Genomic DNA, 13,168 nt, shown 5'->3' with positions numbered 1-13,168 from the left:
TGTGGAGTCCCAATGGAGCCATGAGGATAAACTGTGGCTTGCAGTGGAGAACCAATGGAGATGCCAGGACTGTGAGATGGCTGCCAAAGACAGATGTTGTACAGAATGGAATTTTTCCCAGGCTAGGAGAAGCTCAGCCAATTGGAGTGATAGAAATGGAAACTTCAGAAACTCATCACTGGTTAGAGTGGTTGGACTTGGAGCTACAGAATTTGATGTTTGTTCTGTTTGTTTTAATCTTGTATTGGTTCAATCCTTCTTTGCAATATACAGTGCCATCTTTTTCAGAGTAAATGCTTATTCTCTGCCATTATATTTTTTTCATTTTTCAACTAACAGTTAAGAATCTTTGGATTATGTGACTGTTTGAACAGTGTTAGGATTTTTTAAAAATTTTTATTAGCATTTTCCATGATTATAAAAAAATATCCCATGGTAATTTCCTCTCCCCCCCCCCCCACGTTCCCCTTTGAAATTCCATTCTCCATCATATTACCTTCCCATCACAATCATTGTACTTACATATATACAATACCAACCTATTAAGTACCCTCCTCCCTTCCTTTATCTTCCCTTTATATCTCCTTGTTAACTTACTGACCTCTGCTACTAAGTATTTTCATTCTCACACAGAAGCCCAGTCATCTGTAGCTAGGATATATGCCTAGGAGTGCTATAGCTGGGTCATATGGTAGATCAATCTTTAGCTGTTTTAGGAACCTCCACACTGATTTCCCCAATGGCTGGACCAGATTGCATTCCCACCAGCAGTGTAGAAGGGTTCCTCTTTTTCCACATCCCAACCAACATTTATGATCATTTGTTTTCATGATGGTGGCCAATCTGACAGGAGTGAGATGGAATCTCAATGTAGTTTTAATCTGCCTTTCCCTGATGACTAGTGACATAGAACATTTTTTTAGATGCTTATATGCCATTCATATTTCTTCCTTTGAGAATGCTCTATTTAGCTCCAAATCCCATTTTTTGATTGGCTTGTTTGATTCCGTATTATTTAACTTTTTGAGTTCTTTGTATATCCTAGATATTAATCCTCTACCAGATATATTGCTGGCAAAGATTTTTTTCCCATTTTGTAGGTTGCCTCTTTGCTTTTTCCACTGTGCCATTTGCAGTGCAAAAATCTTTGTAATTTCATGAGGTCTCAGTGATTAATCTGTGGTTTTATTGCCTGAGCAATTGGGGTTGTATTCAGAAAGTCTTTGCCAAGACCATATGTTGAAGGGTTTCCCCTACTTTTTCCTCTAGCAGTTTCAGAGTTTCAGGTCTGATGTTAAGGTCTTTAATCCATTTGGACTTAATTCTTGTGCATGGTGAGAGAGAAGAATCTATTTTCATCCTTCTGCAGATATATATCCAATTTTCTCAGCACCATTTGCTGAAGAGGATCTCTTTTCTCCAATGAGTATTTTGGGCATTTTTATCAAATATCTGGTGGCTATATCTACTTGGGCTTACATCTGGGTCCTCTATTCTGTTCCACTGATCTACATGTCTGTTTTTGTGCTAGTACCATGCTGTTTTGGTTACTATGGCTCTGTAGTATAGGTTAATATCAGGTATGGTGATACCACCAGCCTTATTTTTGTTGCTCAGTATTATTTTAGATATTTGAGGATTTTTGTGATTCCAAATGAATTTTTGGATTGTTTTTTCTATTTCCATGAAGAATGCTTTTGGAATTTTGATAGGGATTGCATTAAATGTATAGATTGCTTTAGGTAAGATTGCCATTTTCACAATATTGATTCTTCCAATCCAGGAACAAGGGATGTTTCTCCACTTTCTAGTGTCTTCTGCAATTTCTCGCTTGAGTGTTTTAAAATTCTCATTGTAGAGATTCTTCACTTCCTTCGTTAGGTTTATTCCAAGGTACTTTATTTTTTTGGATGCAGTTGTGAATGGGAGTGACTCTCTGATTTCATTCTCTGTGAGTTTGTTGTTAGCATATATGAAGGCTACTGATTTCTGTGTATTTATTTTGTATTCTGCTACATGGCTGTAGGTATTGATCAGCTCTAACAGTTTTCTAGAAGAGTATTTAGGGTCCTTTATGTATAGAATCATGTCATCTGCAAATAATGATAACTTGATCTCTTCCTTTCCAATTTGTATCCCTTTTATGTGTGTCTCTTGCCTTATGGCTATGACTAAGACTTCCAAAACTATATTAAATAAAATTGGGGACAGTGGACACCCTTGTCTTTTTCCTGATTTTAGTGGAAAAGCTTCAAGTTTTTCCCCATTTAGTAATATGTTGGCTGTAGGTTTGTCATCAATAGCTTTTATTATATTGAGATATGTTCCTTCTATTCCCAGTCTCTGTAGGACTTTTATCATGAAGGGTTGTTGGAGTTTGTCAAATGCTTTCTCTGCGTCCAATGAGATGATCATGTGATTTTGTCCTTTAACCCATTTATATAAAGTATTACATTTATAGATTTGTATATATTGAACAATCCCTGCATCTCTGGGATAAAGCCTACTTGGTAAGGGTGAATGATCTTTTTGATATACTCTTGTATTCTGTTTGCCAATATTTTGTTGAGAATTTTTGCATCTATGTTCATGGGGGATATTGGTCTGTAATTTTCTTTTTTTGTTCTACCTTCACTTGGTTTTGGTATCAGGGTGATGCTGGCCTCATAGAAAGAGTTTGGTAGAATTCCTTCTTTTTCTATTTCCTGGAAAAGCTTAAGAAGCAATGGTGTTAGCTCTTCCTTAAAGGTCTGGTAAAATTCAGCAGTGAATCCATCTGGACCTGGGCTTTTATTAGTTGGGAGATTATTGATAACTGTTTGGATCTCCATGTTTGTTATAGGTCTATTTAGTGATTAATCTCATTTTGATTTAATTTAGGTTGGTCATATAAATCAAGGGAGTCATCCATTTCTTTCAGATTTTCATTCTTTGTGAAGTATATGCTTTTATAGTATGTCCCTATGATTTTTTGAATTTCTCTGGCATCTGTTGTGATGTTATGTTTTTCATCTCTAATTTTCTTAATTTGTGTCTCTTCTTTCTTTTGCTCAGATTTGCTAAGGGCTTATCAATCTTGTTTATCCTTTCAAAGAACCAACTCTTTTTTTTTATTAATTCTTTGGATTTTTAAAATTTCTATTTCAGTAATTTATGCCCTAATTTTTATTATTTCTTCCCATCTACTGATTTTTGTTTGCCTTGTTCTTCTTTTTCCAAGGCTTCAAGGTGAAGCATTAGGTCATTTACTTGCAACCTTTCTAATTTCTTAATATAGGCACTTAAAGCTATAAGTTTACCTCTTAGAACTGCCTTCATTGTGTCCCAGAGATTTTGATATGTTGTGTTCTCATTATTGTTTGACTCTATAAATTTTTTATTTCCTTCTTGATTTCCTCATTGACCTATACATCATTTAGTAGTGTATTGTTTAGTTTCCATGATTTTGTGTATGCTCTATAGACTTTCTTGCTACTGATTTGTAGTTTAATTCCATTGTGGTCAGATAGAATGCAAGGAATTATTTCAATTTTCCTGAATTTGTTAAGATTTGCTTTGTGTCCTAATATATGATCTATTTTAGGGAATGTTTCATGTGCTGCTGGAAAGAATGTATGTTCTGCAGCCTTTGGATGAAATGTCCTGAATATGTCTGTTAGGTCCATTCCTTCTATGACCTCATTTAGTCCAGATGCCTCTCTGTTTATTTTTTCCTGGAATGACCAGTCAATTGAAGAGAGTAGGTTATTAAAGTCACCCACTACCACTGTGTTTGGTATTATCTGTGACCTTTGTTCTAATAGTGTTTGTTTGATGAATTTGGGAGCCCCTATGGTAGATGCATATATGTTTAGGATTGTAATGTCCTCCTGTTGGAGTGTGCCCTTAATCAATATAAAGTGACCTTCCTTATCTTTCTTGACTGATGTTGGACTAAAGTCTTCCTTGTCAGATATTAGGATAGCAACCCCTGCTTGTTTTCTAGGCCCATTTGCTTGAAACACCATCTTCCAACCTTTCACCCTAAGATAACATCAATCCTTTTTAGAAAGGTGAGTTTTTTAAAGACAACAAATTGTAGGATCGTGCTTTTTAATGTAGTCTGCAAACTTATGTCTTTTCGTTGGGGCATTGAGGCCACTGATATTAAGAGATATTATTGAAAGGTGTGTATTTATGTTTGCCTTTTTTTTGTTGTTGTTGTTGTGGTTCCAGTTCTACCTGTGCTCTCTTGTGTTAACTAGTACTTGAGTATTGCTTGTTCTTTCTATGTTCCTTATTTGTGTGCTTTTCCTTTTCTTCAGCATGGAGGATTCTATCAAGTATTTTCTGTAGAGCTGGTTTTGTCTTCAAATACTCCTTTAATCTGCTTTTGTCATGGAATGTCCTAATTTCTCCGTCTATTTGCATGGATAGCTTTGCAGGATAAAGTAACCTTGGTTGACAGTTGTTAACTTTCAGAACTTGAAATATATCACTCCAAGCCCTTCTGGCTTGTAAAGTTTTGTTGAATAATCTGCTGTAATCCTGATGGGCTTGCTTTTGTAGGTAACTTGATTTTTCTCTCTAACTGCTTTCAATATATTTTCTTTGGTTTGTGTGTTTGGAAGTTGGATTATATTATGGCAAGAAGAGGTTCTTTCCAGGTTTTGTCTGTCTGTGGTTCTAAAGGCTTCCTGTATCTGCATTGGCACCTCTTTCCCAATTTGGGGGAAAGTTTCTTCTATGATTTTGTTGAAGACACCTACTATGCCTTTGGAGTGGAATTCTTCTCCTTCTACTATGCCCTGAATTCTTACATTTGATCTTTTCATAGTGTTCCAAATATCTTGAAATTCCCACTCATACTTTTCTATAAGTTTGTCTTTCTCTTTGTTGGACTGTATTAGATCTGCCGCCTGGTCTTCTAGCTTAGATATTCTGTCCTCTCCTTCATCCATTCTACTTGTGAGATTTTCTATAGAGTTTTTTATTTCATTAACTGTGTTCTTCATTGCTAATAATTCTGATTGTTTTTTCTTTATTATTTCTATTTCCTTATTTATGTCTTGTATTGCCTTCTTTATTTCATGAAATTGGTGTCCTGCATCTTCTTTGATTCCTTTGATTTCCTCTTTGACTCCTTTGATTTGTTCTCTGAGTTCTTTGTACATATTTACAATCATTCTTTTGAAATCTTTCTCAGGCATTTCCTCTAATTTGTTCTCACTGGAGGTCATTTCTGATGCATTAATACTTTTAGGTGGATTTATATCGTCTTGCTTTTTAGTGTTTCTTGTGTTATAATGTATATATTTTTGCATCTTGGATTAAGTTAATGCTTGGATTTTCTAGTTAGCTGGGTATTCTTAGCTGTATCAATTCATTTGATGTTATATATTTTCAGGGTAGGAGCTTAAGGTGTTAGGTGTGGTTCCCTGCTATGGGAGTATTCAAGTAGGCTGAGTGGAATAAAATTCAGGTAGATTCTAAAAGTTAACTAAACACTGTACACATTCAATCCAAACCATCCCCAAGTATGTATGCAAGAGTAGTTATTATAACAACCAAATACTCTATCAACAAAGAGGTTATGATTTCTGGTCTGTTGAGGGATCCAAGTCAGATTGTGACTAAGTGAGACCCTTCCCTGGTACAATCCCAGTTACCTTGGATGATTTTAGTCTTAGTCAACTTGCTGCCTGGGTCTTTGGGCTGCTGTTGTGATTTCTGAAGCTGGGCACTGGATTTTCCTGTGGGGCAAACCAATCCTGGCAACTGTGGCCCTCCAGCTCAGCACACCCGCTGCTGGAACTGCTGCTGCTAAAGCTGCCTCTGCTGGGTCTGTCGCCGCTGCTGCAGCTACTGCTGCTGGGTCCACCTCTGCTGCTGCTGCTGTAGCTGCAACTGTTTTAGCCACCTCTGCTGCTGAAGCTGCTGCTGCTGCTGGGTCTGCTGCTGCTGCTGGGTCTGCTGCTGCTAGGTCTGATGTTGCCAGTGCCGGAGCAGCTGATGTTGCTGCCGGACTCTGCTCTTGCTTGGGTCCCGCTGTTGGCTCATGTTGGCATTGCCACATCCCAGGACCGCTGCTCTGTTTGCTGAATATGGGCTCAGGCCGTGGGGGAGGAGAGGGAGCCACAGCTGCTCTGGTTCTCTCACTGTTCCACGTGTTCTACCTAGTGGTCTGCTCCTCTGTTGCTCACTGCCACTCTCCCTTCACGTTTCTTGAGTTGTGGAGAGCTCTGGTGTTAGTGGAAGCTCCCCACAGCTGCCTTTTCCTGTGGCTGGAGCCGAGTGTGGCGGCTTTCTGATGTGTCGCTGCTGCTGCTGTGCTTGGCGGAGCTGCAGGGGCCACTTTTGCTGGCCTGTGCGGGCTCTGGATGCTCTGGATCTCTTCTACTTCTCCACTGGTGCTTCAATTTCCTATATACCTCACTGTTTAGTAAAAGTGTGTATTTTGCTGAGTTTTTTTGGTCTTTCCCCCCCTAGGGTGCTTTGGTGTGGTACCTGCACCACCATCTTAACTGGAAGTGCAGTGTTAGGATTTTTTAAAAAATACTATGGGGGCTTTTAAGATTGGCCTTAATAGTGCATTTCATTTTATACCATGGTTGTTTATGAGTTTATGGGGTCAGGGTTGGAATGTGGTGACTTAAATTAGGTGTCCCCCATAAACTCATGTGTTTTGAAGGTCAGTTTCCAAGTTGATGGCATTTTGGGCATTAGAGTCTTACTAGAGGAGGTATGTTATTAGGGGCAAACTTATTGGTATTACAGCTAGTTTTGCTGTGCCAATATTTGGCACCCTCTCCTGCTATTGTTGTCCACGTGCTGTGACAGAGGTTATGTCCAACCTCTGTTCATGCTGTTTTCCCCCTGCCATCATGGAGTTATAAGTCAAAAACAAGTAAGCCAGCAAACAAACTTTCCTCCCATCAGCTGCATTTGGTCAGTGTTTGTCCCTGCAATGGGAAGGTAACTACACCACCACCAAAAGTATCACCCCGTCCACATTGAAAAAAAAAAAAATCAGTACCTAAATAAATAAGCAAAAAATAAGTATTTTTTAAAGTGCCAGAGAAATAGCTTAGCAGTTAAGGCAGTTGCCTGCAAAGCCAAAAGGACCCAGGTTCAATTCCCAGGACCCAAGTAAGCCAGATGTGCAGGGTGGTGCATGTATCTGGAGTTTGTTTGCAGTGCCCATTCTGTCATGCCCATTCTCCCTCCCTCTCTCTCTTCTCTCTCTGCCTGCTTCTTTCTCTCTCTCTCAAATAAATATATAAATAACAAATAACAAATAAAAAGTAAAAAAAAATATAGTACTATCTCATTCCCTTCACAATTGATTACAATGATCTCAAATAGACAATATTAGTACAGTTTCACTACATTTTGGTAATAAAGTGATTTGCTGGGCTGGAGAGATGGCTTAGCATTTAAGGCATTTGCCTTCAAAGCCAAAGGATCCTGGTTTGATTCTCCAGGACCCATGTAAGCCAGATGCACAAGGGGGCACATGTGTGTGGAGATTTTTTCAGTGGCTGAAGGCACTTGTGTGTCCATTTTTTCTCTTTGTCTCTTCTCAAATAAATAAATAATAAATTTAAAAAAAGACTTGTTGATGCTGACATACATTAGATTAGTTTATAAAATATTTTATTGGTTTTATCCATTCCTCATTACAGTGTGTATATAGATATTATGTATATTTATATATGTACATATAAATTATAAATTTTATACATATATATTTCACTTATGTCAGTACTAATTTACCCAAGGGGGAAAAAAAAGAAGGAAAAAATCTTTAAAGGTCAAAGTAAAAGTGTCTATATAAACCCTTTTTTTAAAATTTTTTATTTATTTATTTGAGAGCAACAGACACAGAGAGAAAGACAGATAGAGGAAGAGAGAGAGAATGGGTGCGCCAGGGCTTCCAGCCTCTGCAAACTAACTCCAGACACGTGTGCCCCCTTGTGCATCTGGCTAACGTGGGACCTGGGGAACCGAGCCTCGAACCAGGGTCCTTAGGCTTCACAGGCAAGTGCCTAACCGCTAAGCCATCTCTCCAGCCCTATATAAACCCTTTTAAATGTGTGCCTTCAACTCTTCTTTTTTTGAGTTATGTATGATGAAGCTGATGGAGCATCTTCTGGGTATAGATTCTGAACATATCAAGCCTTTTGGCTAGTGGAAGAAAAAAGGCAATGGGAGCTACATTCCTCCCTGGACCTTCATCTTTTCTCACGTTCCTTCATGAAAGAGACATGCATACCCACTAAGCAAATTAGCTACTGGGAGAAGTTCTTCAGAGGTTCTCAAGGGTTTCAGCAAGACCAGACATAGAGAAGGGGATCTTTCTATGCTCCACACCTAGTAAATTAGGATGTCAGAATCAAATATTCTTCAGGCAATACTCAATGCCATTGGTTCCTTCATCTCACTATTGTATTCTTTTTAGAGTGATACCTTTCTTAAAAATAAGTCCCCAGGAGCAATATGTTTGTTGATTTCATGGTAATAGAATATCCTTCTAATTAGATTATTTATTTTTCATTTTAGGATTCATACCTGTATGTAGCCTTGGAGTGGCACAAGTGGGCAGGATGAATTTTGGAAAGGATGTCAGCACTTTGAAATATTTCACCATCTGTGGCCTGCAAGAAGGCTATGAGCCCTTTGCTGTCAATACCAACAGGGACATCACCATGTGGTTGAGCAAGCGGCTTCCTCAATTTCTCCAGGTCCCATCAAACCATGAACACATTGAGGTTTGATTTTAATTTAGAAATAAATTTGTTTTTCCAAAACTTAAGCACTGAGTATGTATTTACATGGGAGATCCTACTTGGATAATTATTGTAACTTAATTGAAATGGGGACCATGATATATTGCATCATAATGGGACCTACCAAAGTGTGGACTTAGTATAGTAATGGGACCTACCAAAGGGTAGGCTTCTGATTGAGTACTTTACTTGTAGCTTGATAAACTGATGGGAGACTTTGTTTTTATATGTAGACAATGCATTCAGGCTGAATTTGGATGGGTATACTTATGAGAGGAATTTCCCAAGGTATCTATAGAATTAGAAGCAGAGTACTGTGTCCCTCAGTTCCTACCAGGAACTGATTCCAGATCTCCCTTGGATACCAAAATCTGCAGATGCTCAAGTCCCTTACATAAATATCATTATATTTGCATAGAATCCCACTTGTCCTCACATGTATTATATACCATCTCTAAATGACTTATAATATATAGTGCAATATAAATGCTATGTAAATAGTTGTTGCTATATTTTTTAGTGAATAATGACAAGAAAAATTCTAGCCATGTTCTGTAAAAATGTAGCTTTATAGCATGTTTTGCATGGAGGTTGAATCACGGGTACAGGACCTGGTTTGATCTCTATGGATGTATACTCATAATGCAATGTCCTGTGATTTATTATCACACAGTGGTGCTTGAGGTAGGTCATGTCTGGTGTTCTGTAAACATGAAGTACATTAGTCATCATTAGGATCAAGGAAGAGACAGTGATGATTAGAATGTAAACTATGCTTTCTTCATTTGGCAGGTGACCAGAATAGATGGCACCATAGACAGTTCTCCATGTCTGAAGGTCACTCAGAAGTCCTTTGGTTCTCAGAATAGCAGCACTGATATCATGTTTTACCGCCTGAGCATGCCCATTGAGTGTGCAGAGGTCTTCTCCAAGACCATGGCAGGAGGGCTGTCAGGTGCTGGCCTCTTTGGGCCTAAGAATGATTTGGAGGACTATGATGTGGATTCTGACTTTGAAGTTTTAATGAAGACAGCTCATGGCCATTTGGTGCCTGACCGCATTGACAAAGACAAAGAAACCCCAAAGCCAGAGTTCAATAATCACAAAGATTATGCTCAGGAAAAGCCCTCTCGTCTGAAACAGAGGTCAGTAAGCAAAATCAGATTGATATTACTTGCTTGTTTGTTCTTGAAGTTTTAGAAGTTCACTGTAGCCCAGGCTATCCTGGAACTCAGAGGACTCCTCGTGCCTTGGTTTCCCAAGTGCTGGGATTATAGGCATGAATCACTGTGTTTAGCTACAATATGATTGCAAATTATAGTTATCATATGGCGTGAGTTATAGTTGAGGTAGATCCTAATGATAACTAATAATATAGTAGAAGGTAAAGTGTTTCTTGGTATTTTGCTAGAAGTGCACTCATTCACAAAATATTTTATGGTGAAGGGAGAAACAGCCCAGTGTTTGTTTCATATCCCAACTAAAATCTGGTCCAACAGTTGCTTTTTAAGATGTCTATATTTATATTCTTGGTGGAGAGTTAAAGAGTGCTCTCTCTAAATACCAATACTTTCAGAAAGACGGTTACTGTAGCATCCCTTTCAGTAAATCAGTGTTTATTTCTCAAACTCAGCATTGTTGTCACTTGGTCAGGTCATTCTTTGTTGTAGGGGACAATGCTGGGTATGAAAGGGTATTTAGAAGCATTTCTCACCTCCACCCACCAGATGTCAGGAGCACTCCATTCTCTGTGTGTGACAACTAAGAGAATCTCAGAAAGTTACACATGTCCTCCAGGGAGGAAAATGCCTGGGTTGAAAATTATGCAGTTAATCACATATCTGTATTTGTAGTCAGCAGAGCAAGCCATTGCTGCCTACTCCTGATTCTCTCATGTTTCAGGTTTTTACTTAGGAGAACAAAGCCAGACTACAGCACAAGCCATTCTGCAAGACTCACAGAGGATGTCCTGGCAGATGACCGTGATGACTATGACTACCTTATGCAAACATCCACGGTATGAGTTCCCACCCTCGGCATTAACGTTTATTAATTATTTTGCTTTCCAGATGGTATCCTTTGTCATACTGTGCTCAGAAGTGGCTTCTGTTTTCTTTTGTCAGACAGGAGCTCACCATGAAATCCAGGCTATCCTTGAACTTACAATCTTCCTGCCTTACTTTTCCTAATGTTGAGGTTATAGGCATGTGCCACCATGCCCAGTGAAACAGCTTTCTTAAAATAATTATTTGCTTTTATTTTTAGACAGATTTGGGGGATGAAAAGTTTGAAGAAACATTTGTACTGTGATGCTTATCTTTCAGTAAGAACTGTTTTATATACCTGTCCTCAGTGGCATCTATTATCCAAGTTTTGCTATTCTATTTATCAGTTGTTTATTTTTGTTTATCTGCTTTTAAAATTTTTGAAACTATCTTGAAATGCCAAATAAGAAAATATAGTTATGTCTGTTGTAGAGTCTTCCATGTTTGAATGTGATGCTCATATGTTAAAGTTGGTATTTCAGAGTGATTCTGAGATGTCAAGGTGCTACAAGGAGAGGAAAGAACAAGCAAATGTAAGGAGGCTGGTGGCAGACATATAACCTCTAGCATAGATTTGTGTGCTCTCATAGGTTTGACAACTTTGAAGTTTCCTGTGTAATGAACCAGTGTTTTTATTGCATATGTATATTTGTAAATAAATATGTTTTTGTATGCTCATGTGCACACAAGTATATGTAGGTATATAAAAGCCTGCTATCATTTAACATGTTCAAAGAGATAGTTTTTTCTCTGTTTCTCATTATTTCATATTTAATTAAGGATCTCTTGAATAGAAAATTTCTATTTTTACAATATAATTCCCTTGTGCCAACCATTTTAATTAAATCAAATGGCATGAACAAAAAAATATATTTTTGGGTGATGCAGACTCAAACAAGAGCTAACACTGCAGATCAGCATTTTGTTTTGTTTGTACTCTACCCTTTACATGGTTCCACTCTCTTGGCAGTACTATTATTCAGTGAGGATCTTTCCTGGACAAGAGCCTGCTAATGTCTGGGTGGGCTGGATTACATCGGATTTCCATCAGTATGACACAGGCTTTGACTTGGACAGAGTCCGTACTGTGACTGTCACCCTAGGAGATGAAAAAGGAAAAGTTCATGAAAGGTTGGTTTTCTCAGATTGTTATTTTTTGAAAAAAATATTGGCAAACCTAGATTTTTTTCCTTAGATTTTATACCCACAGTATCTCTATTTATAGGAACAACACAATCAAGCCAAGTATCAGTGTACTTTTTGGTTCCTCATGCAAAAAAGCAAGGGATAAAAATATATTAACATCAAAAATCATGCAGTGAGAATAGGGCATCCTTTTGGTGTAATAATCATGTAGCAAATGACTTGGGTCACCAATACTTAGCATTTCTTTTAGGGATGAGATTTGGGTAAACCTGCAGCATAGACAGTAAGGTCAGCTTAGTCTCCTGGGGACTGGCTGTGTGGAGGGGAAGGCAATAGTGCACAGAGAGTGGGTTGTAGTGGTAGGCTGGGTGCACACCTTTGTACTCCAACTGAGGAGCAGTGGGTTCTTTCCTCAGCTTTGCCATTGACTCGCTGTGTGGCTTTGGGTAAGTCAGTTACACTTTCTGTGCCATCCTCTTTCATCTGTAAAACTCAAACCAAACCTTCAAAAAAGTGAAGAAGGCTATCTTCCTTGCAGAATAAGACAAGAGAAGATCTGATCATTTGCTGCTACCCTTTGTGCCCATGCGATCCTCTCTGATCTGCTGTGACAGGTCTCAGAAAGAGTCCTCCATAGTGTTGCTTTTCTTCTCTAACTGCACCATCCTTTTTGGTGACTGGGAACGTGCTGTCCTTCCTCAGGTTGGAACACGTGAAATGTACCAGACTTAGTAGTATAGATGGGGACCTAGTGAAAGTCTCAACCAAATCAGCATGGGACCCTACCAACCATGTTTCTAGGAATATTCTGGGCATGCATTTAATTCTCAATATGACAACAATTTAAGGAAAACTCTCAATGTAGGGGTATAATCACTGATGTGATTTAAGCATAGCAAGGAGATGATAAGGAAGAATCATGGAGTATGAGGTGCCTAGTGCACAGAGATGCAACCTGCAATTGGATCATCTGAAAAGGACTTTATCCCAGCTGTTTTGCTCTTTTCTTCCTGCTTGCCTGCCTTTGGCTTTTCTTTGCTAGTCTTGTTAATGTGTTGGCTGTACAGTGCCAGAGAAGGGAATGGGGATGGAGCTCAAAGTACTTGATTTGTTTCCAGCTCTAATCAAGGTTGTGGTGAAGGTCAACATCAAGTGGAATTCTGTAGTATCATTGCTTTTATGCATAATCTAGTTTAATTGTTTCTCATA

General features: G+C 38.5%; 1 protein-coding gene across 5 annotated transcripts in view; it reads left to right on the top strand.

Annotated features, from left to right (window-relative positions):
• Ryr2 (ryanodine receptor 2) overlaps nt 1-13,168 on the top strand; it is a 737,098-nt gene that overhangs the window by 507,802 nt on the left and 216,128 nt on the right. For 3 of the 5 annotated variants that reach the window (XM_045151997.1, XM_045151995.1, XM_045151993.1), the window contains 5 exons: nt 8,542-8,750; nt 9,561-9,913; nt 10,671-10,785; nt 11,784-11,944; nt 12,376-12,405. In XM_045151997.1, coding sequence (XP_045007932.1) covers nt 8,542-8,750; nt 9,561-9,913; nt 10,671-10,785; nt 11,784-11,944; nt 12,376-12,405 — 868 coding nt within the window. The remainder of the gene's footprint in view (nt 1-8,541; nt 8,751-9,560; nt 9,914-10,670; nt 10,786-11,783; nt 11,945-12,375; nt 12,406-13,168) is intronic. The other 2 variants (XM_045151996.1, XM_045151994.1) reach the window with 1 other exon arrangement.

Source organism: Jaculus jaculus, chromosome 6 (assembly GCF_020740685.1).
Source record: "Jaculus jaculus isolate mJacJac1 chromosome 6, mJacJac1.mat.Y.cur, whole genome shotgun sequence".
Taxonomy (NCBI): domain Eukaryota; kingdom Metazoa; phylum Chordata; class Mammalia; order Rodentia; family Dipodidae; genus Jaculus; species Jaculus jaculus.
This window is presented reverse-complemented; position numbering and strand designations above follow the sequence as displayed.